The sequence below is a fragment of the Podarcis vaucheri genome, assembly GCF_965113315.1.
Source record: "Podarcis vaucheri genome assembly, chromosome: 13".
NCBI lineage: Eukaryota > Metazoa > Chordata > Lepidosauria > Squamata > Lacertidae > Podarcis > Podarcis vaucheri.
The window spans coordinates 30,994,889-31,021,744 of record NC_138751.1 but is presented as its reverse complement, the minus strand read 5'-3'; the positions used below and the strand labels follow the sequence as shown (position 1 = coordinate 31,021,744).

Here is a 26,856-nt window from a genome sequence, read left to right as displayed (position 1 = left end):
GGTTTGCGAACGTTCTTTTGGAACCCGAACGTCCGGCGCAGCTTCTGCGGCTTCTGATTGGCTGCAGGAATTTCCTGCAGCCAATCGGAAGCTGCGCCTTGGTTTCTGAACATTCCATTCGGCTTCCAAGGTACCACTGTACCTGCTCCTTATTATAATAAACGATTGGTGCAATTCTACAGCAGCCCTTAGGTGGCAATGCTGGACGCTGAAGCTGAAGGACAACATCATTTCAAACCCTGGTCCTAGTTTGACGCTAACCATAGAATCATAGAATCATAGAGTTGGAAGAGACCACAAGGGCCATCGAGTCCAACCCCCTGCCAAGCAGGAAACCACTACACCGCACTGTCTCTCAAATGTGGGCATGCATAATATTTGTTTTCTTGGCTGATTTATGCTGCCTTGGAATCATTGCTGATGGAAGAGTCACCAAGAAACCAACAGTATAAGAAATAAGCAAAAGATAACAGATATGCAAACCTAGGTTTTGAGTGTGGAGCGATGATGGCAATGCTTCACTTTTAGACACAACCCAGGTAAGGCCCAATTCAAGGAGTTAATAGCAGCTGACTGCTCAGATAAAACAAATGAAAATGACAAGCTCCAGATATGAACTGAAATAAGGGATTGCATCCTTCAATCTTTTATAAGGACATTATTACAAAATCTTAATGATTCAGCGCCTGTTCATGGAAGCTCGGCGCATTCTCAGGTATTAAATATGAGTGTTGGCAAGCTAATAAAAAATAATAGTATGTTATCCAATCTGCATTCCAGCAGCCAGGTAAGACAAAACAAGGGGCTTTCAGAGGCTCATCATTATCACTTGTAAAATTACCCGCATCAGCTCAGCTGCTACTCCTGAGTCAGCACACACGACCCAATGCATATCGCCCTTTATGGGGAATGTCATAAAAAATCACATCTAAATTATACAGCCACCAATTCAAATGACACTTAATAGCAGGAGGGACAACAAATGAAAGTCGAGGACAAGAGAGTTGAGGGGGAAAGGAGCATATTCTCTCAAGGTGTCTTAAGAGGAAGACGACTGACAATGAAAACACAGATCTGATGTCGGTAAAGGAAAATTGAGACCTTTTTGGGGGAACGACAACAATGGAGTTGAAGAGCAAAGTGTGCTGGCAGAACCTAAACACAATGGATGGCAAATTATGGGTGAATTCCTGTTGCTTCTCTGAACCAGGATATAGTTGCCTTTCTTTCTATGAAAATGTGGTACCCTATTTCTCAAGTAAACTGCTGGGTTGTCACTCGAAGATGTTGTGAATGGCTGCAATAATCAAGGCGGCAACAAAATTATTGCTGGATGATGTTGTTCTTACAGATGCGGATGACGTGGATATTTGGAATACAGCCAAACTGGTGATAAACCATTCTATGGATGCAATTAGAGGACAACATGGGTTTCTATTATTTAAGACTGCTGTTTGACGTTTTTGTAATCAACCCATAGAAATGCTCAGTGGGTCCCTAGTTTGGGGACTAAGTGATGTGTCCAGACTCTTCACTAAGAACAGATCTTTTCCCCCTTTTTTGTTAAAAAAAAAACTCCACAAATTTGGGCTTGCATTTGGATCGAATGTTGATTAAAATGCTCCCAGCTGCTCAATATGATGCAGTCACAAAAAGCGGCCAAACTGCTGAGCAACAAAGGTGCATTAAAAAGATCTCATGTTGAATATGGTGTTGAGCTCTCCTGGTTTGTAAAGGAAAGTGCATCAATAAGTTTATACAGTCCAGAAGATAAATTACAGCTTGAGGCACAGAAGGGAATAAAGCCAATGGACAAGGTGAGAACTGTGAACATGAAGGAGACAAAGAACAAGAGCTGCTTGAGGAATTATCTCTTTGTGGATTCAGATTCAAAGTGACCTTATCTGTAGGCCATGGACCAATGTGCAGGTTGGAAGGTAGTTACCCTTTGATTTTTTGCAATTCTCCATATTTTCCGTTGCTGTTTTCAGCTCAAAAAGGCATAAAATTCCATTTAAAATTGTGTATCATTGAATGAAATACACATAAATGTATTTTGGGGGGGGGTGCAAATAAGTATATAAGCAAAATTTAAGTACAATTTTAAAGCATTTTCTTTAAAAAAAATTAATGTGGAAATGGGACTGAACAGATTTATGGTGGCTGATAAATAGACTGATCTGTTTGTAAGGAACATAATCTGACAGCTGGCTGGGAGACAGGAATCTAAACATGCTCATTTGCTAGAGCATTAATTTCTGTTCTTCCATTAATTTCTGTACATCCCTCTTTTTAAATGTGAAATTTGTGGGTTGTATCCCATGCTAGCCTACTCAGAAAAGACCCACTGAAGTTAATTATCATTACTAACTCAGAGCCACTAATTTCAATTAGTTTACTCTGAATAGAAGTTAGGTGAATACAGACCAGCACCCCTTCATTCTCTTAAATAAAGATTGCCTGCTTGGCTAATGTAAATTTTTGATGAGTAATATTGTGAAATAAAGTGATATATTATGCTTTAGAACAACCATTCTAAGCTCACTTATGTGGGAGTAAGCCCCACACGGAAACCAATGGGACTTACTCCCGAGTAGACAGTGCTAGGCTTATACTGTTAAGCTATTAAAAGGTATATAAACACCCCACCTGTCAAACAGGTGGCACCTCTGCAGTTCAAGAGAGAAGCTTATAAAGATTTAAGACACTTCTGAAATCTTTAACAGGAGAAGCATATAAAACATTTCTACAAAGGCCAGTTTTGCCAGCATCAATTGTCTGCCTTTTCCCACACCCGTTTTGTATTTATTAGACTTGCAAGTAGGGATGGGCAAAGATGTCCAGTTTGGTTTCTCTTCATTGCTGATTTTTCCAATCTTAAACTCATTTCCTCATCAGTTTGAAATTTTATGAAAAGAATCCTAATGAAAATTCATCCACGTTATAGTGTGAATTTTTCATAATATACACATTTTTGTACGCAACTTTCCTCAACATACACCTTGTTGCAAAGCAGTTTCCTCTAAAATAATGTATCTTTGCATATTTGTATGTGCACAATTATGCAGTAGTGTGTACATTTTTTTACACATTATGTGGTATTGCAAAATTCGGCGAAGTGCAGATATCAAAGGATGCTTGCATTTTGGTTTGCATCTTGTTCTGGAATGCATGGATTAGGCCAGAGGTGGGCAACCTAAGGCCCATGGGCCAGATGCAGCCCAATCACCTTCTCAATCTGGCCCGTGGACGGTCCGGGAATCAGCATGTTTTTACATGAGTAGAATGAGCCCTTTTATTTAAAATGCATCTCTGGGTTATTTGTGGGGCCTGCCTGGTGTTTTTACATGAGTAGAATGTGTGATTTTATTTAAAATGTATCTCTGGTTAATTTGTAGGCATAGGAATTTGTTCATTCCCCCCCCTTCAAAATATAGTCCAGACCACCACATGGTCTGAGGGACGGTGGATCGGCCCATGGCTGGAAAAGGTTGCTGACCCCTGGATTAGGCAGATTCGCCCTTAAATGTGAGACAAATTGAATGAAAGATTACAAGATTCAGGGCTTTTTTAGTGTAGATAAAGTCAAGTAGTGTATAAGATTGTGTGTAGTATGGAGAAATTGGATAGACAGACTTTTTTTCTCCCAGAACTTGGAGACATACAGTGAAGCTGAATGTTGGAAGACTCAGGGTAGACTCAAAGAAAATGCTTCTCCACCCAGCGCAGTTAAACTGTGGGATTTGCTCCTGCAAAACAGAATGATGGCCATCATCTTGGATTAGACAAAACCATGGAGGACAAAGTTAGCAATGGCTACTAGTCATGACGGCTATGTTCTCCCTTCACTGTTGGAGGGTGTATGCCTCTGAATGATGGTTGCTGTGAATCACAGGTGGGGAGAATGTTGTTGCACCTAGGTCTTGCATAAGCATCTGGTTGACCGTTATGAGAACAGGATGTGGACAAGATGGTCCTTTGGCTCATCCAATGGGGTTCTTCTTATTTTCTCATGGTCTTAAACAGGCATAGGCAAACTTCAGCCCTCCAGATGTTTGGAACTACAATTCCCATCATCCCTAGCTAACAGGACCAGTGGTCAGGGATGATGAGAATTGTAGTCCCAAACAACTGGAAGGCTGGAGTTTGCCTATGCCTGGTCTTAAAGAAGGCAACTGTTCAAGTTCACAAGTCTTGAGTATCAGTTTATTTCATTTATTTTTAAACGTTGTACACCGTTTAATTGTTGAATCTCTGAATGTCTTATATCAGAAGTAGATGTTCCTGTTGTGATCCATTGTGGATCATTGTGATGGCCCATTGTGGATCACTTCTCAATGATGAGTGTTTCCATGATGCCATACCTCCACAATACCAGTCCACATCATTCTATGAGCAGGGGAGGGCGGGGTTGATAGAAAGGTACCTGTTGTGGTCTTATTGCAGGGAGAAGCTGTTGAGAGAATCTCTAATTCTTCAGGCCGCATTCATTAGGAAGTAAGTCACTGAGTTGAATGGGGCATTTTATTATTATTTTTAGTAGACATGCTTACAACTGAACTGTCGTTGTAAGAATCCAGAAAGACACCCAAAAGTGTAACTTCTCTCACACCAGTTGCTACCTGGGATCCCCACGCTCCATTAATGACGACTGCTGCTTAATGGTGATGAAAGATCTCTTTGATGATGCTATAAAATGAACATTGTAAATGGTGAGGAATTGCTAATGATGAGTCCTGACTTATCTAAGCTGTTTGGGTTTTATTTTTTATAGGGAAGATGCCTCCTGATGGGCAGTTAAACCACAGGCTGTGGGATGCAGAGAGGAAAGCTGGCACAAACTTTCCCAAGAGAAACCGGCTGGGCAACACCCAAGATGTGTAGTATAAAAACCCACTAGTGGGGAATGACAGCTTCACTTCCTTGCAAATTTGAGGCTATCTAAGCTGCGCAGATCTGCTCAAGTGACCCAGGTTTTGGCTTCCCAGCTGGTGCCATGGCTTCCAAGTACTATGCTCAGACCATATCTTCTGGGTCTGTCAAGGGTGGGGGTCTAACTCGGATGTCTTCTGTCCATTCCACCGGCTCATGCAGAGCACCAAGCCTGGCCTTTGGCAGCAGGAGCATCTCCACCTCTTCCATGAAGCTGGGAGCTGGGAGCATTTGTTCACATGGGCCTGGGTTTCTTGGAAGCTACGGCTGGCACGATGAAGGGATCCTGAGTTGCAATGAAAAGGAGTTGATGCAGTGCTTGAACGACCGCCTGGCCAGTTACCTGGAGAGAGTGCGCTGCCTGGAGCAGGAAAACGCCAACCTGGAATGCAAGATCCGGGAGTGGTATGAATGCCAAGTCCCCTACGTCTGCATCGACTTTCAATCGTATTACAAGATCATTGAGGAGCTCCAGCACCAGGTAACGGTTGTTGTGAATATTTTGCATGCAGTGCAGGAATCCTGCCCACAGCCATCCCAGGGTGGGCTCGAACCACTAACCTTTTGGTTAGCAGCCAGATGCACTGACCCATTCCACCACCTGTATTAATTAGGGACAGCCTTATTCTCCACAATGTTGTCTAATCCCCTTTTAGATAAAGGGACCCCTGACCATTAGGTCCAGTCGTGGCCAACTCTGGGGTTGCGGCGCTCATCTCGCTTTATTGGCCGAGGGAGCCGGCATACAGCTTCCGGGTCATGTGGCCAGCATGACTAAGCCGCTTCTGGCGAACCAGAGCAGCGCACGGAAATGCCGTTTACCTTCCCGCTGGAGCGGTACCTATTTATCTACTTGCACTTTGATGTGCTTTCGAACTGCTAGGTTGGCAGGAGCAGGGACTGAGCAACGGGAGCTTACCCCGTCGTGGGGATTTGAACCGCCGACCTTCTGATTGGCAAGTCCCAGGCTCTGTGGCCTAACCCACAGCGCCACCCGCGTCCCTAACCCTCTTTTAAAGCCATCCAAATTGGCACCCCCATTCTTACATCTTATGGTAGCAAGTTGCTTGGTTCAGCTATGTCCTGTCTGTGCAGGAAAAGGTCCTTTGTTTCGTTTGTTCTATTTCTTACACCATCCATTGAATGGCCTGGAGCTCTAGGATTATAAGATGCTGAGGAAAGTATCATCCTATCCACGTCCTTTATGCCATGTTACACACCTCTCTCATGCTCCCACCTTACTGTTTATCTAAGCTAAAAAGCCTCAAACATTATAACCTGCCCCAGCCACCTGTTCATTTTGGGTGGCCAAATCTGGGGTGTGGGGATAGGTTGGTAGTTTTTTTAAAAAAACAGCATTCATAAGAACTCCACTTGTCTATTGTTAGCTTTAATAATGTTCCAGCCCCAGCCCTTCTGGAGAAGTCACTCTGATTTTCTCCCCCTAACTTTGTAGCCCCCTGCTTTCTTCGCAACTTTAAAAGCAATTCACAGCTCCACAATTTGTTCTCCAGATCTTGTGCGCCAAGACAGACAATGCCAGGCTGGTCTTGGAAATTGACAATGCTCGCCTAGCTGCTGACGACTTCAGGACCAAGTAAGTCCATCTTATTCAGAGCAAGAACTTGCGGCAGAGAGGTGACTTCAAATTTTCTTGGGCCTCTGGTGTTTTAATACCAGCCTTACTGCATTGTGGATGTTACAGTTTAATGAAATATCTCCCTATTATACTGCTTCCTAATAGGAATATAACTTATGCATTTACAAAGTTAATATAAAAGCTTAAAAGCTGTAGAAAAAAATCCCAATAAAGTAAAAGCATACTAAGTAATCATAACTCATTTGCAGCAATTCCACCAAAATATAAATAGGTAAATGTATAAATATTAAATATTGGAACTATAGAAGACTCTTATGATTGAAAATAATAGAAAGCCCACATCTTCTCCTGCAATTTCATTTTTTAAAATGTATTCTATGCTAGAGTCAAATAAAATAAATAAATTATAAACCTGGGAAAGGCCCCTCATACCTCCCCCACAAATGACGACTCCTTGCTTCTTCTTTTCCATGCTGAAATAGAAAAGAACCTTGTGCTTGTTGTTTTTAACATTTACTGTTCCAAAGGTACGAGACAGAGCTGGCTCTTCGCCAGAGTGTTGAGGCCGACATCAATGGGCTGCGCCGAATCCTGGATGAATTGACTTTATGCCGGTCTGACCTGGAAGCTCAGCTTGAATCCCTTAAGGAGGAACTCATTTGTCTCAGGAAGAACCATGAGGAGGTAGTAGCAAACTTTCGCTGGGGAAAAGGTGACAAAATGCCACCTTGTGTTGTTGTAGACACAGTCGCATTCCACATGCAAAAGAGGGTCTTCTTTCATAGGTGTGACATCATGGTATTGAGAAGGGTGGCCAGCATGGCACTGTCTGGGTCTTCTTGTACTACATAACCCATCCCGTTTAGCCAATAGTCAGGGATAATGGGAGCAACAACCCAAAATATCTGGAAGGCAACAAATTGGCTACCCCTGTTGCTGAGGATCAACTGATAATATCTCTATAATAGCAGCAGATGACCAGAAATGAAGCATTGAGGGCACAATGAGAGATTAAGCTGCCCTCACCTTCTCCACATTTATAAAACTCTCCCTGAGTTTTTCGTTTTCTGATTTTCCAGAGTCCAACAAGCTACACCTGCTGAAATTCCCTCTTCTACCCCATCATTAATGGGCCAGGAGATCCTCTTTTTCACCAGGCCACCCTACTTGTGGCAAACATGGGTTTGGGTACTCTGAGGGATGCGGGTGGCACTGTAGGTTAAACCACAGAGCTTAGGACTTGCCAATCAGAAGGTCAACGGTTTGAATCCCTGTGACGGGGTGAGCTCCCGTTGCTCAGTCCCTGCTCCTGCCCATCTAGCAGTTTGAAAGCACGTCAAAGTGCAAGTAGATAAATAGGTACCACTCCAGTGGGAAGGTAAACGGTGTTTCTGTGTGCTGCTCTGGTTCACCAGAAGCGGCTTAGTCATGCTGGCCACATGACCTGGAAGCTGTACGCCAGCTCCATCAGCAATAAAGTGAGATGAGCGCCACAACCCCAGAGTCGGTCACGACTGGACCTAATGGTCAGGGGTCCCTTTACCTTTACCTATACCTATACTCTGATCACAATTCCTCTAGTAGGCAATGGGAGGAGGAGGAGAGGTAGTTGGCAGGGGATACTGAACACTTCCAGGTGTCTACAGCTTCTCCTTCCACCCGACACAAATCAGAATTCCCAGGTGCATGTTAGCTAGAATGGATAGAGAAAAGTAGTGTGGCAGGTGCTGTAGCAGGAGAAAAACAGCATGCGTAAAGAGGAGTTAGCCTCTCTCATGTGCTGCTTTAAATCAAACCCTCTGTGGAGGTACAGTGTCCCTTACTCACTCCTTGCTATAGAGGTCCATATCAAACAATGACCACCCAGAAATGTGCATTATGCAACATGGGCCTTCTCATCCTCCAGGAAGCAAACGGACTGCGCTCAAAGCTCGGGGCCAGAGTTAACGTGGAGGTGGATGCTGCCCCGTCGTGCGACCTGAACAAAATCCTGGATGAGATACGGAGTCAGTATGAGAGCCTGGCTGAAAAAAACCGCAGAGACGTTGAGACTTGGTTCACTTCTAAGGTGGGTATCCTGAAAAGTCTCTAAGTGGTAATGTAGGACCAGTGGTTGACCTTAAAATGGAGGTGCATGCCCTCTCTGTCTTCTTCTTTTTACCTTCCTTCTTGTTTTAGATGGAGGAGCTGAACCAGCAGGTGATCTCCAGTGGTGAAGAGCTGCAGACCTGCCAGTCAGAGATCATTGAGCTGAGGCACACTGTGCAAGCCCTTGAGATTGACTTGGATGCCCAGCAAAACATGGTGAGTCAAGAGGATAATATTTGGGGGTGGGGGTGAGAGGCTCTTGCCTTGTGCAGTCCAGATGACCGTCTGCTACCTCCAGGAACAACATCCCATGCCTTGTCTACATAAATAGTTTTATTGGAAAATAACCTGACATGAATTTTGTGGGAATGTTGAGGAAGGTAGGGGAGGATATATTGATTAAATAATATCCCTCCTCTCTCATGCTAGTGAGCAAGCAGCAGAGCACATTCCCTTGCAGATTGCTGGAAGCAAGTTGATAGATTCATTAGAATCATTTAAATTAAGCAATCCAGTCTGGCTTATCCAGTCTGGATTGTCCCTGGTAAATTTCCCCTTTATCTCCCTCTTAAAATAATAATAACACGACAGTCTTCTTTAAAAGTAAGAGTAAAGCTTGCTTGCATTCAGTTCACAGCAGTAATCTGAAGGCAGGCTTTATCTTGTGGTTACAGTTACATTTGTAGAGAAAAGAAGTCTGAGCTAGGCCTCAGACTTTCTGCTTTGTGGCTTCCATCCTCTGTAAGGATGAGCCATGTGCTGGCTAAGAGCCAGAAGAGGAGTCCGAAAGGAAAAAAAATGGGAAAAGGGAGGGTCACAGCCATCTACCTGTTCACACACAAGGGGAAGAGGCTCCAGAACAGGTATGACAGGAAGTCCTCCCTGTCTGGGGCCACATTCCCATGTGTTTCCACTCTAGGCAACAGGAAATTGTTGTACTTGACTGCTTCAGTGATGATGCACCCCGCATCTTTTACTATAGATCTATAGTTAACACATCTCATTAACTTTCTTCTTAACTCTGTCCAGCTCCAGATCTCTTTCTCACTACCTGCACTGGAGTGCTTCTCATTTTTTATTGTTATAGTGAAATACATAAGGACTTCCAACCTGTTTTGAGAACATCTAAACCAATTCAGCACTTTTGTCTACTGACAAAACAACATAAGAATATAATAGGTGCATAGGGATGGAGAAGGACTCTGCCCTTCTCAGATTCCTTTGTGGACTAACTCAATGGCAGACCATGACCTACGTGGGATCAATGGTCCACTTCAGAATCCACAATCCAGTGGATTCTATTTGGAGGTGGCCTCGGGGAAAACCCTGTACTATTCCCCCTGGGAGCAAATGGAACATCATCAAGTCCTATCACTCCCAGGGGGGCTTGCTTGGTGTGTATGAAAAGTTTGCAATATGACCTTCTTGGGTTGTGGACCACTTGATCCACCATATAAAAGGTCAAATCTGAAGAGAGGGGGAAACAGTGGCAGCTGCAACCTCTGACCACCTTGTGAGTTGCTTTCATATTTATTTTAAATGTGTGTTTCTGGACAGAATTTTGCTTTAAAAATCCACCTGGAAATGGGATGGTACCATCTTAGTTCTCACTGAGAACTGGGATGGAGTGGGCTTTAATGAGTCTGTCCATTCCTTATCTAGTCCCTTAAAAAAAGATTCCTGAGTTAGTGAACATCACTATCTATGTCCACATTGAATAGTCTGAAATGGTAATAAAGACGCTCAAAGATTTTGTTATGTCCACATTTTAAAGCAAACCAACCAGAACAAACATGTGGATTATAACACAGTTATCCTTCATGTTGTGTATTTCTTCCATCACTGGATCGTAGCCTCTTTAAAGCCTATGATTCTTTGAAACTTATTACCTGGGGAGGCCTAGAAACATGAGTTGACTGTGCATAAAGAAGAGAAATCCTCCTGCTCTCCATTCAAAATTATCTCTCTTATTCCCCTCTCAGAAAAATGCTCTGGAGTGCACCCTGCAAGAAACGGAGGCCCGCTATAGCACCCAGTTGGCCCAGCTCCAGTGCCTGATCAGCAACATAGAAGGTCAGCTAGGAGACCTCCGGTGTGACATGGAGCGCCAAAGCCACGAGTACAAGATTCTCCTGGATGTCAAGACACGCCTAGAATCAGAGATCACAACATACCGACGTCTGCTGGAAGGAGAAGATTGCAAGTATGTATAACTCAATCGGGCATTGCGTTTGTACAGCTCCATCTCAGGGCTGTTGTTCTTTTTACTGTTTACTATTAGATTCTAATGAATTATTGAGTATTGCTTTATTTTTATATAAGTAGCTTATTTTAAAGCTATTGTGGCTTTTTTGCATTGGATCAGATTGTTATTATTAATGTTTGATGTTTTATTATGTTTTTATGTGTGTTGGAAGCCGCCCAGAGCGGCTGGGACAACCCAGCCAGATGGGTGATGTATGTATGTATAAATAAATAAATTAGTTAGCTAGCTAGTTAAATAGTTTGTTAGTTAGTTATTATCAAGCATTAGACAAAGTAAGGTCTAAAAGTTATGAAGTTCTCTCTGAGGTGGTAAATCTGTGTGTGGACTGTACAATTTCAGGTGGCAGGATGGACTGTGTGATTTGTATTGAGAAGAATTCCATTCAGTTCTATAGGGCCGTGCCTGCAGTCTCATATGGTACAGCCCAGCCACAGGGTTACAATACTGGGCCTTTGTGTTTAATAATCAAAATTGCCACCTGAAGATGTCAACTAAAGTGTCATTTCAAAGTGAATGTGGGGTTCCCACTTGGGAAAAAGATCTGAGGCATTCTAATTTCTCAGGACTTCTTGAGTTGTTCATTTTATTTTTTCTTAGAACCTCAGAAAAAGAAGACCACTTTCCAGAATTTTCTCCATCTATTGTCCACCATTTTCACGGTGGCCACCTTCCACACACTTGCCCACCCAATGCCCCAGAATGCCACAAGGCTAATGCATTGTGGAAGATACAAAATGCTGACCAGGTTGAGAATCTGCTGCAGAACTTCTCCTCCTGGAGAAATTTGGCAACTTTTTTTTTTTTAAGGTGGGGGTGGCCATTACCTGCAGCAGTAGCACAGCCTCTTTTCTTTGTTGTTATTGCCATTGTTGCAAGTGGCGGTGACAGCAATGGTGCTGGCATCCTGGCTGCCATTTTGCCTTCATGAACACCTGGGACTTAAAGCATTATGTGAGCCCTAGAAATGTAGTTGGATTCCAAGACCCAGGCAAGATGGTCAGGGACCAGGGTTCATGGGAGTTGTAGTCCAACAAGACCCAGAATGCAAATTGTAGTCTGACAGAATTGCTTGCAGATCTCCTCTACTCAATAAAGTTGTGACCTTAGTTAACTCAGCAGCAACAGGAAGCAGTGTCTTCCTTTTTATTCTGTGTGTGGACTCAGAAATTAAGGGGCACCACCATTGCTCCTATTTGGGAAAAGATGGGGGAAATTTTCAGGGGTGGGAGGACAAGGGGCAGCTTTACGGGATTAATCATGTTGTGCCAAATTTCACCTTCCCATTTTCACCCCTAATCTCTTGGCAACCTCAGGCTCCCTAGGGCTCCGTGTGTGCCAGAATGTCCCCCTCCAGTCTGTGCTCCGGCCCCCCAGATCACCAAAAAGATTCGCACCATCACAGAGGAGATTAAAGATGGGAAGATCATATCGTCTCGGGAACAAGTCCAGCACCTCACCCTCTAAGGCAACAAGACATCAAAAACGAAGCCAATCTGTCCAGGCAGAAGGGAGAAATCTTCATTCTGTCGTGCCACTGCACATATTTTCAGGGCTAATATTCTGCTTTCTTGATCGTGCCTCAGTACTTTGGTGCCTATGTTAACTTTTCAAATCAAAGAGTCGCTTCACTTCAACAGTGATTCAGCCACTGGGATGAAATATCAGCATTTTCAATAAACCTTTGTTTGTCTTCCTCCTATCGCATGGAGAAACGTTGGCTTATGTTGTCTTTCATTTGTGCTAGCCTCTATCATTTCTTGCTTAGAAGCTACTGGTTCTGGTTATTTGACTTTATCTGACAAAAGGATGTGTGCCAGTTATAGCATCAAGGACAAAGACTTAATAGTGCGATCTTGACCATGGCTATCTATCATCTGAACCAGAGTCTTCCCCAGGCCAATACTGGGCCCCTGAGGCAAGGGGTATGACATCCTCTTTCTGGCCTTGTAGGTACAGTGGTACCTTGGATTAAGAATTTAATTAGTTCTGGAGGTATGTTCTTAACCTGAAACTGTACTTAACCTGAGGTACCACTTTAGCTAAAGGGGCCTCCCACTGCTGCCGCGCTGCCGCCACACGATTTCTGTTCTCCTCCTGAAGCAAAGTTCTTAACCCGAGGTACTATTTCTGGGTTAGCGAGGTCTGTAACCTGAAGCGTCTGTAACCCGAGGTACCACTGTATAGGCTAGAAGAGAAATGAAATGCCTATCTGAGACTATCATAGTACCATGGCTGGAAATTCTCAGGTGGATGCCTGACGACTTGTTACTTTTAATTTGCCAAGAAGCCCCAGTACTTCACCTCTTGCCACCTCTATCTGAAGCAGTTCTTCAGGCTCTTCCCCTAAAAGAAAAACTTGCTCAGGCATAGCCCTACATCTTCCACAACACTAAAATAAATGAATTTAACAATCCTGAGTTGCTCTCATCCATTGGAATGTGATGCTCACTGATATACTTCCACTAACTAGGGACATTCAAGCTCCAAACAAAATAACAATAATAATATTTGTACCACGCCCATCTGTCTGGGTTTCCCCAGCCACTCTGGGAGGCTTCCAACAAAAGATTAAAAATACATTAAAATGTCAGACATTAAAAACTTCCCTAAACAGGGCTGCCTTCAGATGTCTTCTAAATGTCAGATAGTTGTTTATTTCTTTGACATCTGATGGGAGGGTGTTCCACAGGGCAGGGGCCACTACCGAGACGGCCCTCTGCCTGGTTCCCTGTAGCCCCCAAATGATGAACTACTTCTGTTAACATTGGTATCCATGAAATTCCAAGTACTAATGCAAGAACACATTGTCTATATGCAAAATGCTGTCCAGCAATTTCCCAGTCTATAAATGTACAGCTGAAACCAAAGGGAAGGCTGTGAAAGACATTCCTTTCCCAAATTATTTTTTATAAATTTTCCAAATTATTACAAACCAAACCAAATTAATTTAATTTAATGCAATTCCTTAAAATCAAGTTTCCCACTCCTGTTCTGAACATATGATCATCTTCATTTCCTCACATTGCCACATCATTTCTTATTTAGAGTTCAGCTGACAACCTTCACTAGCCGTTAAACATTCTTCCAACTGGCCATTTTTTTCAGCTTACAAACAGTACCTCCGTTACATCTTAAAAATAAGTAATCTGTTTCACGTGTGTAGTCCTTCATATACATTGTTGTTCCAGACCTGGTGTGCCGTTAGAGTTAATTACTATCTTCCATTGTTCAGTTATTTGCAGTGTTTATCTGGATGGTACAAGGTCGCATTCCATTCCTTCCACTGTTTACTGACTAGTGTATGAGCTGCAGCCATAAATAACTCACAGAGTGCATGTCCAGTCTCCGCCATTAAAATTCTGCTCTGGAGTTCTTCCTTGGCACACAGTTAAAAACAAGATCTTGTCTCAATTTCAGCCTCTTTACCAGATCTGTCTGGCAGCCATTCATTCTTTTTTCACTGCACCAACAGCACTCCTGGTCCAGTCCAGGAATAATTTTAAATAAAGTCCATTCAGCCTCGGTCAAGGGGCAAGGGCATAGTAAAACCTTGTTAAATTCCTTGTTGAGCATAAATCAAAAGTCTCCCCCCTCTTTTCCAAGGTAACAAACAGAATAGCATAACAGCAGCTACACACATCTTTTTCATTTTGCAGGGGACAACAAGAAGAAACGAGACCATTTGAAAACCATATGAAACCACAAAGCACCTTGTCCTCCCCCTTCCTTTTCCAACTGTTGTAAGGATTCTCAAGTTCCAAAAAACCCACATTCAGATACCTTCAAAGCTCCAATCCCAGTCCTTTCGGCAGCTGATTGATTGCAGCCCATGGATTGATTGATACCAATTGTCCAAATTATGAAGAATCAAGCACAAATCAAGCCAGGGACAGAGGCTCATCCATGACAGGGACATATTCCCAGGTCGCACCTGAAAGCTATTTCTAGATAGTCAACAATTGATTGCAGACAGTCTGTTCTGGATCTGGCAGTGGGGTGTATTGAGATGTAGCAAGACCGAGGACAGATATTTGGGTGGCTTGGGTGTACCAAGCCTTGCTAAGAAAGCCACCTAGTACAGAAGACTGCGGAATGGTTCATCTGAGACCAAATGAGCAGAGATCCTTTCCTAAGAATCTGCCCACAAAAGATAATTCAGGGTTCGAGAATGAGAAGGGCTGAGCAAAACAGTGACGATGAGACATAATAATAATTTATTATGTATACCTCTCCCATCTGGCTGGGTTTCCCCAGCCACTCTGGGCGGCTTCCAACAAAAGATTAAAAATACATTAAAACATCAGTCATTAAAAACTTCCCTAAACAGGGCTGCCTTCAGATGTCTTCTAAATGTCATATAGTTGTTTACTTCTTTGACATCTGATGGGAAGGCATTCCACAGGGTGGGCACCACCACCAAGAAGGCCCTCTGCCTGGTTCCCTGTAACTTCACTTCTCACAGTGAGGGAACTGCTAGAAGGCCCTTGGCACTGGACCTCAGTGTCCAGGTTGAACGATGGGGGTGGAGACGCTCCTTCAGGTATACTGGGCCGAGGCTGTTTAGGGCTTTAATAGTCAGCACCAACACTTTGAATTGTGCTCAGAAATGTACTGGGAGCCAATGTAGGTCTTTCAAGACTGGTGTTATGTGGTCTTGGCAGCCGCTTCCAGTCACCAGAAAGAAAGAGAGGCTCTGGGGGGAGCTGTAACGCAGAGAAATTAGCGTGAGCTTCAAGCGGCCTCTTGCTCTTTTGTAGACCAAGGCATGACAAAGAAATTGGGGGTGGAGCCAAGCACATGTGAAGAAGACAGCCTCCTCATAATGGGCTGTGTCCAAACTAATGCTGCAGCCCTAACTTATCAGGGAGGAAGCCTCATTGACATTACAGGTAGGGGAGATATTTAATTTGATTCTCATTTAAAGACAACTGACCTGATTTGTGCTTTCTGAAACAGTAAAAGGACCAAAAACACAGCCACCCTTCAAATTCACCCTTCTGAATTTTGCAATGCAGTTTTTCAGTCAGGTAACATATACAGAAAATGCATATATACTGGGGTAGTGTCCGTAAACATGCACATATTGTTGAAAATGACATGCAAAATGTGTTATTTTAAGGGAAATCACTTTGCAAAAATGTGTACAGATGCATCCATTCTGAGAAAATGTGTTGTGGAGCTTTTGTTTTGCTTTTAAAATGCAAACTGAGGTAGAAATTTAAGACTGGGGAAACCTTGGAAACTGAGATAAACCAAAATTGACAGATTGGTACTATCTCAATTTAAATGTAAAGGGATTTACTTTTAAGTAGACCTGAACAGACTTGCGCTGTAAATCAATGGGACCAGATAGTCACAACTTCACTCCTGCTGATTCATAAATGCAACTAAGGCCACGTCAACACCGTACTTTTAAAACATCATTATACCACTTTGAACAGTCACGGCTTGCCCCAAAGAATTCTGGGATCTGTAGTTTGTTAAGGGTGCTAAGAGTGGTTAGAAGGAGCTACAGTTCCAAGAGTGGTTTAACAATCAGTCCCTCATCCCAGGAAACTCTGCAAATTGTAAAGGTTCTGTGAGAGGAATGGGGGCCTCCTAGCAACTCTGAATGCCCTTAACAAACTAGAGCTCCCAGAATTCTTTGAGGAAAGCCATGGCTCTTTAAAGTGGTATCGCCGTGTTTTAAATGTATGGTGTGAATGTGGTCTAACTTAGCCTGGATCAAGTCTTAACACACCAAGGCAGTTTTCTGCAGCAGCTGGTGGTAGAGATGCCAGGAAGGATCCCTGTTTGAGAAGTGCCCGTCTTCCTGACTCACAGATGGCAACCGATACAGGAAGCCAGTGCACACACCAACCTCAGTCCCCTGCTGTTTTCACCAGTGCTATACTGAATAATTGCTATTTGTAATGTTTCCATGTATCATCCCCGCTCTGGCTTATGTCTTCTGCACTCCCTACTTCCAGATCTGTGGTATGTGAAGCATTAATGAATGGGGGAATGCATTGCAACATGTGCTCGCATTTCTTTTCCTTACCATTAAATAAATTTAACTAGCCTGTACAGATGTGTGGAGTAGGCATGGGGGATATCAGTTCAGTGCATATGGCTTTTGATGCATTTAAAAATTATGTGCTGCAATTTCTGGGCACAAAGGACTCAGCTACACTCAGTCAGTTATATTGTTGTAACTCCATTGTAAAGATGCGGCACCAGATGATGCTGTAGAGCAAAAAAAACTTTGTCTATGCAATTTTACACAGTGGGGGTTTTTGTTATAATGATTTAATTTATGACTTATTTGTAGTGTGTGTTTTTTCCTGTGTGTAGATCCAGCCAAATTTCTTCTCCAGCAGAACGTCTGTCATTCTGAGTCATACAATGGCTATTCTAGCAGGAAATGGGAATGAAAATACATAGAATGCATAGAAAATGCATAGAATTTCTCTTTCGTTATACAGTAGTACCTCGGGTTAAGTACTTAATTTGTTCCGGAGGTCTGTTCTTAACCTCAAACTGTTCTTAACCTGAAGCACCACTTTAGCTAATGGGGCCTCCTGCTGCTGCCATGCCGCCGGAGCACGATTTCTGTTCGCATCCTGAAGCACTATTTCTGGGTTAGCGGAGTCTGTAACCTGAAGCGTATGTAACCTGAAGCGTATGTAACCCAAGGTACCACTGTAGTTGGATAGAATTATATCTGAAAACTGGAGCACTAAGAGCTAGTGTCATTCAGAGCTCTTGGTCTCCATTCTGCTAATACTCCATCTTGCTTGATCTCTTGGAATCTTGAGTCAATAGTAAAAAAAAAAAAAAAAGTTCAGCAAGATTTTACTTTGATGTTTCTCACCCCACATTTTACTTTACTGTCATACTGTAATTGCCCCTTTCCACACTTCTGCTTACGAACTACCTAGAGATCTTTAATTAGAGACTTGGGTCACTTCCAGACGCTGAGCATTCACCCTGATTCGTTGGCACAAAGTTTGCAGGGAGATTATACAATATCAATTGTTTACTAAGTGTTTGTTCTGAAGTTGTATGATGCTGCAACATGCAATTGTTATCCCACATAAATCCATCACTTTCCTTACTGTAAAAAGTTTGATTTCTTTTATAAGAATGCCCATTCCACTTCAATCAAGCAATATGGATTTGCCCCTAGGCTGTTGAATCCCACCCACCAAATAGTGACAGTCTGGAAGCACCTTCACTGAGTTTGCACTAAAACGTTTTGAGGGGGACGTTGGCAGGGTCAGTAAATACATTGTGAGCAAGACTAGTGTCCCCTTAAAGTAGGAAAGAGCAAGTGAAAAAAGGCCAAAGCTCAACTTTTACAAGCAGAGAATAATTCCCCTGAAGCAAAACTGGAGGAAACAGTCTACCTGGTCCACAGCCTGTTGCTGTTTTCCTTCTTCCTGAATAACAGTGTAGAGAAATTAATAAGCAAAATAATATTTATTTAAATATTCATTTGATTCCATTGATGAATTGCTCCCCATAAAATATCTAAAAGCAATTTTACAGCAAAAACATCAAGAATAACAAACAATGCCATATATAAAAGCACACAAAAGATGCTGTTATGCATACACACACACACACACACACACACACACACTGGAGAAAAACCTAAAAACCTAACTTTCAAATCCAGTACATATACAGACTGGGATAGCAATCTGCACTTAAAAGGCTTTTTTTTATTTCATTAGTTCATTCATTTGCATTATGTACTTAATGGAATGCAAATTACTTCCAATATTCAGGGGAAAGTGGTCAGAATTGCACGTAAAATGTTGGCTTCAATTTCAGTCTTCTCACCGCAACAGATTGCCCTGCCGTTGTCTACACACCATGCATTCTGACCCAGAGAAAAGTCATATCACAGATACAGAGAGCCAAAAGAGACATTGGAGGTCCTCCATGTCAATCCCTTGCTGAATGCACGATCCGCAGTATGGGATGCAATAACTGCATTCCCGGCAGATCTGTTCCATGGCTGAACATCCTGTTCAATCAGGCAGGAAGCAGACTAGGAGAGCAGATAAGGCTGGCGGACGCAGTATAGGATCTGCAAGTCTCTTCTGCTGTAAAGACTGCGCACATCTGGCAGAAGAAGCTATCTGGGTGTCCTTTCACCAGTTATGAGGGCAGAGCAGGAGATATCTGGAGTAGAATTTCCAGAAGGCCTCAGGTTCATGACTGCTGTCTACCAGAGATCCTGACTTGGCTTTTCAGTTGGTCAAAGTAGGGCAGAAGGAGGGAAAGGGGCGATCCCACTGCGAAACACCAAGCCCATAATTCTGCTCAAATGACCAACGCCCAGGGACTGAAGGCTGGTGTTTGATGCTGACAGACCGCTTTGGTGGCATCCCATAAAAACTGTCATTCCAGGGACTCAGCCATCAAGGAGAGTCCTGACTCTGCAAGTGAAGTGTGAGGCGGAAGGGCAAATTTATAAGCCAAGAAATGCCTTTCAAGCAAGTAACGAGCAGGCTAATGAGAAGCCAGGCAGGAATCGCCACAAATATTAACAAGGAGAAAGCCTCATAAAGGAGCTAACACCCCAGTGCTCATGGTATAAAAAAGCTCTAGGAAGGAGATCATCTGTCAGACTTGGGTTTCGTGGGTCTCTTCACTCATTTCCTCCATCTAGCTGCTCCTTTCAACCATGGCTGCCACCACTGCCACTCGCACTTGCGGGTCTCTCAGGGGCCCTTGCCGGGTCACGACAAACTGCCACCCAAACAGCGCTGCCTCAGTCAACTGCCGGCCTGGGTCTTGTCTTCCTCCTCGCCGATCCAGCATCTGCCTGCCCCCTCCAGGCCATACGGCCTCGTCTCTCCACAACAGCTGCCGAAGTGGGGGCCACATGACATCTACTCGCCTTCCACCTCCTAGCATGGGCTCCTCTTGTGTCCCTCCACCCTGCATCCCTCCTCCTGCTCGCCCTCTGAACTGCTACCCTGTCGGCCACAATGAAGGGATCCTCAACTGCAATGAGAAGGAAACCATGGAGTTCCTGAACAGCCGCCTGGGGAACTATCTGGAAAGGGTGCGCTGCCTGGAACAGGAGAACGCTGACCTGGAGTGCAAGATCCGAGACTGGTACGAGTGCGAAAATGCTTACGTGTGCACCGACTTCAAACCTTTTTACTGCAACATTGACGAGCTCCAGCAACAGGTAAGGAATGGCTCATGGGGGGCAGGGGGGTCTTCCACGATTTTCCAGTTCCATGGAAACTTTGGTTATTTATGGAGTCTTCTGGATTTATTTGGTTTTAGAGTGCGGCAGTAAGACTGGTGACTGGGAGCAGCTGCCGAGACCACATAACACCGGTCCTGAAAGACCTCCATTGGCTCCCAGCACAATTCAAAGTGTTGGTGCTGGCCTTTAAAGCCCTAAGTAACCTCAGCCCAGTATACCTGAAGGAGTGTCTCCACCCCCATCGTTTAGCTCCAACACTGAGGTCCAGCTCTGAGGGCCTTCTGGTGGTTCCCTCACTGCAAAAAGTGAAGCTACAGGGAACCAGGCAGCGGACCTTCTCAGTAGTGGCACCCGCCCTGTAGAACACCCTCCCATTAGATGTCAAGGCAATAAGCAACCATCTGACTTTTACAAGACATCTGAAGGCAGTCCTGTTTAGGGAAGTTTTTTAATGTTTGATGCTTTATTGTATTTTTAATATTCTGTTGGGAGCCACCCAGAGTGGCTGGGGAAACCCAGCCAGATGGAATTATCATTACAAGGAAAGGGTGAGAGTCATTCTGTCCTTGCTTCAGATCTGCCCTTTGATGCAAGCTTTAAAGGGGTAGCTGAAGACTCCTTTTTTAACATTTTATTTATACTTTTCAGGTTTATACATTTCACTAATTTTACAATCATTTTCACATTTCAAAACTTGACTTCCTCCCCCCCACTTTCTGCAGTTCCTTAATTTTTTTCCAATATCTTCTGCATATCCAAATTAACTTAATTTGCTCATTTACTCATCTACTTTAAATATATACTCTCATAAAACTGCAGGTTATTACCATAATCCTGCCAGTGTTCTTATCTGTTTACAATTTGGCTGTAAATATTCAATAAACAAATTTCCATTCTTTTATATATACTTTGTTATCTTGATTTCTTATTCTTCTGGTAAATTTTGCCATTTCTGCATATTCCATAAGTTTTTGTATCCATTCTTCCTTTGCTGGGACTTCTGCTTCTTTCCATTTTGGGCAAGTAATATTCTTGCCACTGTAGTTGCATACATAAATAAGTTTCTATACAGTTTAGGTAGTTCTGTCCCTATAATTCCCCAAAGAAAAGATTCTGGGTTGTTTTTCACAAACGTTATTTTGAACATCCTTTTCAATTCATTATATATCATTTCCCAGGAAAGGAAAGGAAGGAAATGATAGGAAATAAAGACTCATTTCTTGCCCCCTCCAGGTGTCTGCTCCCATGCCCTTAAGGCAAGCATAGGCAAACTCTGCCCTCCAGATGTTTTGGGAATACAATTCCCATCATCCCTAACTAACAGGACCAGTGGTCAGGTATGATGGGAACTGTAGTCTCAAAACATCTGGAGGGCCGAGTTTGCCTATGCCTGCCTTAAGGCAAAAGAAAGTTACACATTGCAATATGGAATTTGTTCTCATGGTGTAGTGATGCCCATCAACCTGGGTGTCTTTAAAACGGGATTGCACAAATTCATGGAGAAGGCAGCTCTCAGTGCCTAACTAGCCATGGTGATGACTATGTTCTCTCTCTGTTGTTGGAGGCAGCAGACCTCTGAATGCTGGTGGCTGGGAACCACAAGTGGAGAGGGCATTGTTGCATTCAGGTTCTGCTTGTGAGCTTTCTATAGATATCTGGTTGGTCACTTCAGGTACAGGATGCTGGGCTCAATGAGCCTTTGGCCTGATCCAGCAGGAGCTATCCTTTGGTGATGCTCTCCATCTGCTCCCACCTAATCCATCTGGCTGGATTAAAATGAAATATCTCTGGGGGGTTTCTTTCCAGATTTGCTGCACTAAGGCTGACAATGCAAGACTCTGCCTGGATATTGACAATCTCAAAATGGCTTCTGATGACTATTGCACCAAGTAAGATATTTTTTTGGCGGAGGGGTGGATCAAAGCTAGCCAACCACTCTCATCCTGCATGTTGTCATACTCCCCCACCCACCCATGGTATCATTCAAACCAGCCTGTGTTACTATGCTTCCCAGGAAGAGAACAGGGGCTCACCGATAGCAGTTTTGTAGGGAAGCCAGGCTGAAAACAGTGGCTGCTGATAGTACTAAGGGTTGCCAGATCACCACTTTCAAGCTAAATTATTATTGGGAAGTGTTGATGTCTCTTCTACAAAGACCCAGGCAGTTCTAAAATGAGGACTGTTTTGCTAAGAGATAGCCAGCAGCGCCAAGAAGGCAAGCTTCCACATTAAAGGGGGAAGTTCAGTGGAACTCAGATTAAAATTCCGTTTGGAAGTCCTCTGACAACTGGTTGTACATTTTTGTACCAGGAACATATCAACATAAGCCTGAAATCCTTCATTGGTTTACAACAGGTTTAAGGCCCTAAGAATAATTGTCCAACTGTCCTGTCCCCCACAAAAACACAGAGAATGCACACATAGTATCACACTCCTTGATTTCAGAAAAGACACATACAAAATCACTCACATTTTAGCAGCCCCATAACATAGCTGTTAACGTTTTCCTTTTTTTAAGGGAAATTCCCTTATTCTGAATAGGATTCTTTGCAAGAAAAGGGAAAAGTTGACAGCTATGCCCCATAAACATGCACTAGAAAAGGCATGGACACACAGACACACATTTGTTGATCACCCTGCCACCTAGAATACAAAAGCTTAGGACAGTTATCCATGTCTGCTTAGAGGTAAGTCTCCTTGAGGTGTGTGGCACCTACTCAAAGCAGAGATGGATCCAGATCTGGCCCACCCTCCAAGGGCCATCTTTGTCAGCTGGATAGGGCAGCCAAGCCATCAATCACCAGGTGTCAAACTTCAGAGGAGGAATCGAGAGCACATTTGTGTGCTCATCATTCTTCTTTTTCTCCTTTACAGATTGACTTTAATTTAAATTTGGGACTGGAAAGGAAGAATCATTGAAGCTAGGGCTTGGTCCCAAGCTGGGGCTGCAAAGATTCCTGCTGAAAATAGGACTTGCTTTTGGTGTTTACTGCAAGTCCCACTCCCAGTGGGAATTGTCTCCACACAGGCGCTGCTGAGCAGAAGCAATCCCAGTGGCTTGCTGTGCTCTGGATGAGCTTAGAGTCGCAGCAGAAAGCGAGAACTGCTGCCCACTGGAGCTTGGATTGGTACTCAGCAGTCCTTGGTCCAGGTTTAACATTCTGCCCTCTCAGCTATGCTGCAATAATCTGTCTTTCCTCCCCCTGAAGGTATGATTATGAGCTGAGTCTGCGTCAGAGGGATGAGGCTGACATCAATGGCCTTCGGAGAGTGCTGGATGACCTCACCCTATGCAGGGCTGACCTGGAAGCTCAGCTCGAGTCCTTGACTGAGGAGATGATGTGCCTGAAGAAAAACCACGAGGAGGTATGCCCCAAACATCTCTTCAACCAAGCCCAGAACAGGTGCTGAACCACGAGTGAAGGAGCATAGATCTTTGGAGCTGGAAGTGCACTGGGATCATCTTCTAGTCCATGGGTAGTCAACATGAGGTCCTCTGGATGTTGTTGGACTACAACTCCCATCAGACCCAGTAAACATGGCCAGTGGGCAGGGATGATGAGAGTTGTAGTCCAGCAACATCCAGAAGGTACCACATTGGCTACCCCTGGTCTAGTCCAGTTCACATAAAAAACCAGGGACATCTACCGACCCAGTTCACCTTGAGATCGGTCTTCACAATCTAGACCACCAACAGAGATAAGGGCATTCCAGGATAAATACATGCAGAGTTTTGGACAACTTATGCAACCAACCAATGCACAATGGGTAAAGGGCAAAACCCCTAAGGGTCACCAACCACTAGAGTAAATTTCCATCCAGTCCAAACTATGGCCATCTGTGTTCCCCTTCCACTGAATCTCCCCAAATCAAAATTCCATAAGGATCCAAGTTCTAAGCAGGAAACCAGTTTGCAATACCAGTCTACCATCAAAGAGCCAACCAAATTATATTCAGCAGTCCCTTTGAATAAGTGATATGCAAATGGTGATAAATGGCTCCAGATATACTCCCCTTGCCTTCCTCTTTGTCCCCTCCTGCAGGAGTCCTGTGCCCTTCGCTCCCAGCTCGGTGACCGCATCAATGTGGAGGTGGATGCTGCCCCATCTTGCAACCTCAACAAGGTCCTGGACGAGATGCGGTGCCAGTATGAGGCTGATCTTGAAAAGAATCGCCGGGAAGTTGAGGACTGGTACTGTACACAGGTAGGTCCCCCTCCTCCTCGGTGGCAATTCCATCCCAATCAGGTGTCTCACTGGCCATCTTTCATGGCAGAACTCCTGTGACCTTCTAATTTCTGGGCTTTTTTAAAACATTCACCAGATGGAAGAGCTCAACAGGGAGGTGCTCTCCAGTGGAGAACAGCTGCAGTGCTGCCAGACAGAAATCATTGAGACAAGACGTTGTGTTCAAGCACTGGAGATTGACCTACAGGCTCAGCAGAGCATGGTGAGTAGGAATCCAGAATGCTCAGTGTCGGGTACGTTGTTCAACAGTACCATTTGCATGTTCACACTATCTTGTGAATCGTACTCCTGTCATGCCTTTCCCCTCTCTCCTTCCAACCCATTCTCTGCTCTACCCTCTAACTCTGAAGCTTCCCCTTCCTCTGACACTTGCATCCAGGCTGGTAGAGGTCCCCACAAATCACTGCCCCCGTCTCCCAAGTCAGACTCCAGACTCCCTTCCCCCTGTGCACACGCATCAGCATTTTGCCAGTCCCTGCCAGTGCCCTCCAGATGTTATTAGACTCCAACTCCCATCTACCCCAGACAGCAAGGCCAAGGGCCAGGGATGATGGGAGTTGTAGTCCAACAATATTTGGAGGATATCAGGTTGGCTACCCTTGCATTATGGCACTATTGTGTTCGTTTAGCTGTGTGAGCAGAACGTGCCCTGATGAATTTCTCTCTCTCTCTCTCTCTCTCTCTCTCTCTCTCTCTCTCTCTCTCCCCTCTCCCCCCCTTGCCTTCTTCTCCGTCTCTCAGAAAGGGGCTCTGGAGGGCACTTTGCAAGAAACAGAATCCCGCTACTGCACCCAGCTCTCCCAGCTCCAGTGCCTGATCAGCAACGTGGAGGCCCAGCTGGCCGAAATCCGCTGTGACATTGAGCGCCAGAACTGCGAGTACAAGACCCTCCTGGACGAAAAAGCCCGCCTGGACTGTGAGATCGCCACCTACCGCAACATGTTGGAAGGAGAAGACTGCAAGTAAGTAAGATGAGGGCAGTAGTCGATGCCAGAATGGCCTCTTCTGGATTGATTTGGCTTTAGGCATGTTAACCTCAACTCAGCTGTGATCCAATAAAGTGGGGTGGGGGAAGACAGAGAGAGCCTTCTGATCCCAAGGTGGACCTTCCCTTCGGGTCCACCTTCCAAGCGCCACGTGCCAGAGACAAAAGTGGATGGAATAATGAATGCAGTCCCAGCTGCAACAGCTGGCATTTCTAGGTAGGCATCAGAGAGACCCAAATCTGAAATCCTAGAGGACTTCTGTTAGTCAGTGTAGACACCACTGAGCTATTCCCCCCAGCAGAGGATAGACAAGTTGAGTGGATCCACAAGCACCATACATCCTGGAACTTGTACCTGAAACTTCTTCTTCTTTGGCGATCACTCATAGCCGAGTAAGATTGTCTTCCATAAACACGGTTTTAACAACTTACCTTTGCTGTGGTCCTAAGAGCAGCTATTTGGAAACACCCAGTTCAAATCAACAGATGGGCATTTTTGCATCTTGAGGATACAGCTCACTTCCTGGCCCTTTTGAGGAATAACACTAACTCACACCAAGCTGTCGCTGTGAAAGCATCCACAGCTCCAAGAACACAAGACCCTTTGCTTTAGCTCCTTAACATTTGCTCTCTCCATCTCACGTTGGGAAGCTAGCCTTCTCCAGAGACACACTCTTCTTGTCTAACCATGGATGTGTTCTTCTTTTCCAGGCTGCCCAATCGCCCCTGTGATCCAGAGTGCACGACCGCCATTCGATCATCTGTCTGCCGGCCAGTTTGTGTGCCGGAGCCAGTCTGTGCCCCCGTCTGCCCACCAACCTGCAAGCCATGTGTGCCCGTGGTGGAGCCTAACCTGGCTCCCTCATGTGTCAACCCCTGTGGGCCAAAGTTTGTCTCATGTGGCCCTCCACCCTGTGGCCCTCCTCCCTGTGGCCCACGTGGTCCAGTGTGCCCGCCCCCTTGCGGCCCATGCCCACCAGGACCACCAGGCCCACGGATCAACACTAAGATCTGCCGCATGTGAAATCTCAGCGCCTGGGGCACCAAATCCATAGGCAACATGGAACAGACGAGGACCTGAACCTAGAGGGGAGGGGGAATTTATGTACTCCTATCCTATGCTTAGAAAACTCCTCTAGGAACCTTGCTTAAAAAGTTAGGCACATTCTGCCTACAAGGTGGCTCTGGTAGCATGGTTCCTCCCTTCCCTGCTGCTTTCACGCTTTCCGGGATGCACGGAAGATCCTCGGGTGACTTCTTAATAAACGTTTGTTTTCTGGCATACAAAAAATGTGGCGTCTGCTGTATGTTTTTCTAAGCAGATGATTGCTTATGACACAGGACCAAGAGTTTCCAGAAGGAGATTAGGTTCTCCAGGGGCAGAAGTGGTGACACTTTTCAGGGATGGAAGGGGCCAGAGGCAAAAGCCGGTGGAACAACAAAGGTACATTTTACCTTTGTTCAGTAGGATAGTTAGTACACACATTCAAACACCCCTCTGTCCACTATCCAGACAAACACGAG

The 26,856-nt window shown here is 44.5% G+C and overlaps 1 protein-coding gene across 1 annotated transcript; it reads left to right on the top strand.

Moving 5' to 3' along the window:
- The first annotated feature begins 395 nt into the window (after nucleotides 1–395).
- LOC309516615 (uncharacterized protein) lies at nucleotides 396–26,606 on the top strand. Its single transcript, XM_082195375.1, has 15 exons — nucleotides 396–1,937; nucleotides 4,616–5,413; nucleotides 6,447–6,529; nucleotides 7,060–7,216; nucleotides 8,439–8,600; nucleotides 8,711–8,836; nucleotides 10,603–10,823; nucleotides 12,200–12,347; nucleotides 19,549–20,076; nucleotides 21,907–21,989; nucleotides 23,310–23,466; nucleotides 24,144–24,305; nucleotides 24,424–24,549; nucleotides 25,089–25,309; nucleotides 26,044–26,606. The coding sequence occupies exons 2-15, from the start codon at nucleotides 4,997–4,999 to the stop codon at nucleotides 26,354–26,356; spliced, it is 2,904 nt and encodes a 967-aa protein (XP_082051501.1). The 5' UTR covers nucleotides 396–1,937; nucleotides 4,616–4,996; the 3' UTR covers nucleotides 26,357–26,606.
- Nucleotides 26,607–26,856: the final 250 nt, after the last annotated feature.

Bases quoted from the DNA above. Each gene is read 5' to 3' on its own strand.
- LOC309516615 (XM_082195375.1), top strand. From the start codon at position 4,997: ATGGCTTCCAAGTACTATGCTCAGACCATATCTTCTGGGTCTGTCAAG. The intron at 8,837-10,602 runs GTGAGTCAAGAG...TTCCCCTCTCAG, and splicing joins TGGATGCCCAGCAAAACATG to AAAAATGCTCTGGAGTGCAC. The intron at 21,990-23,309 runs GTAAGATATTTT...CTCCCCCTGAAG, and splicing joins TCTGATGACTATTGCACCAA to GTATGATTATGAGCTGAGTC.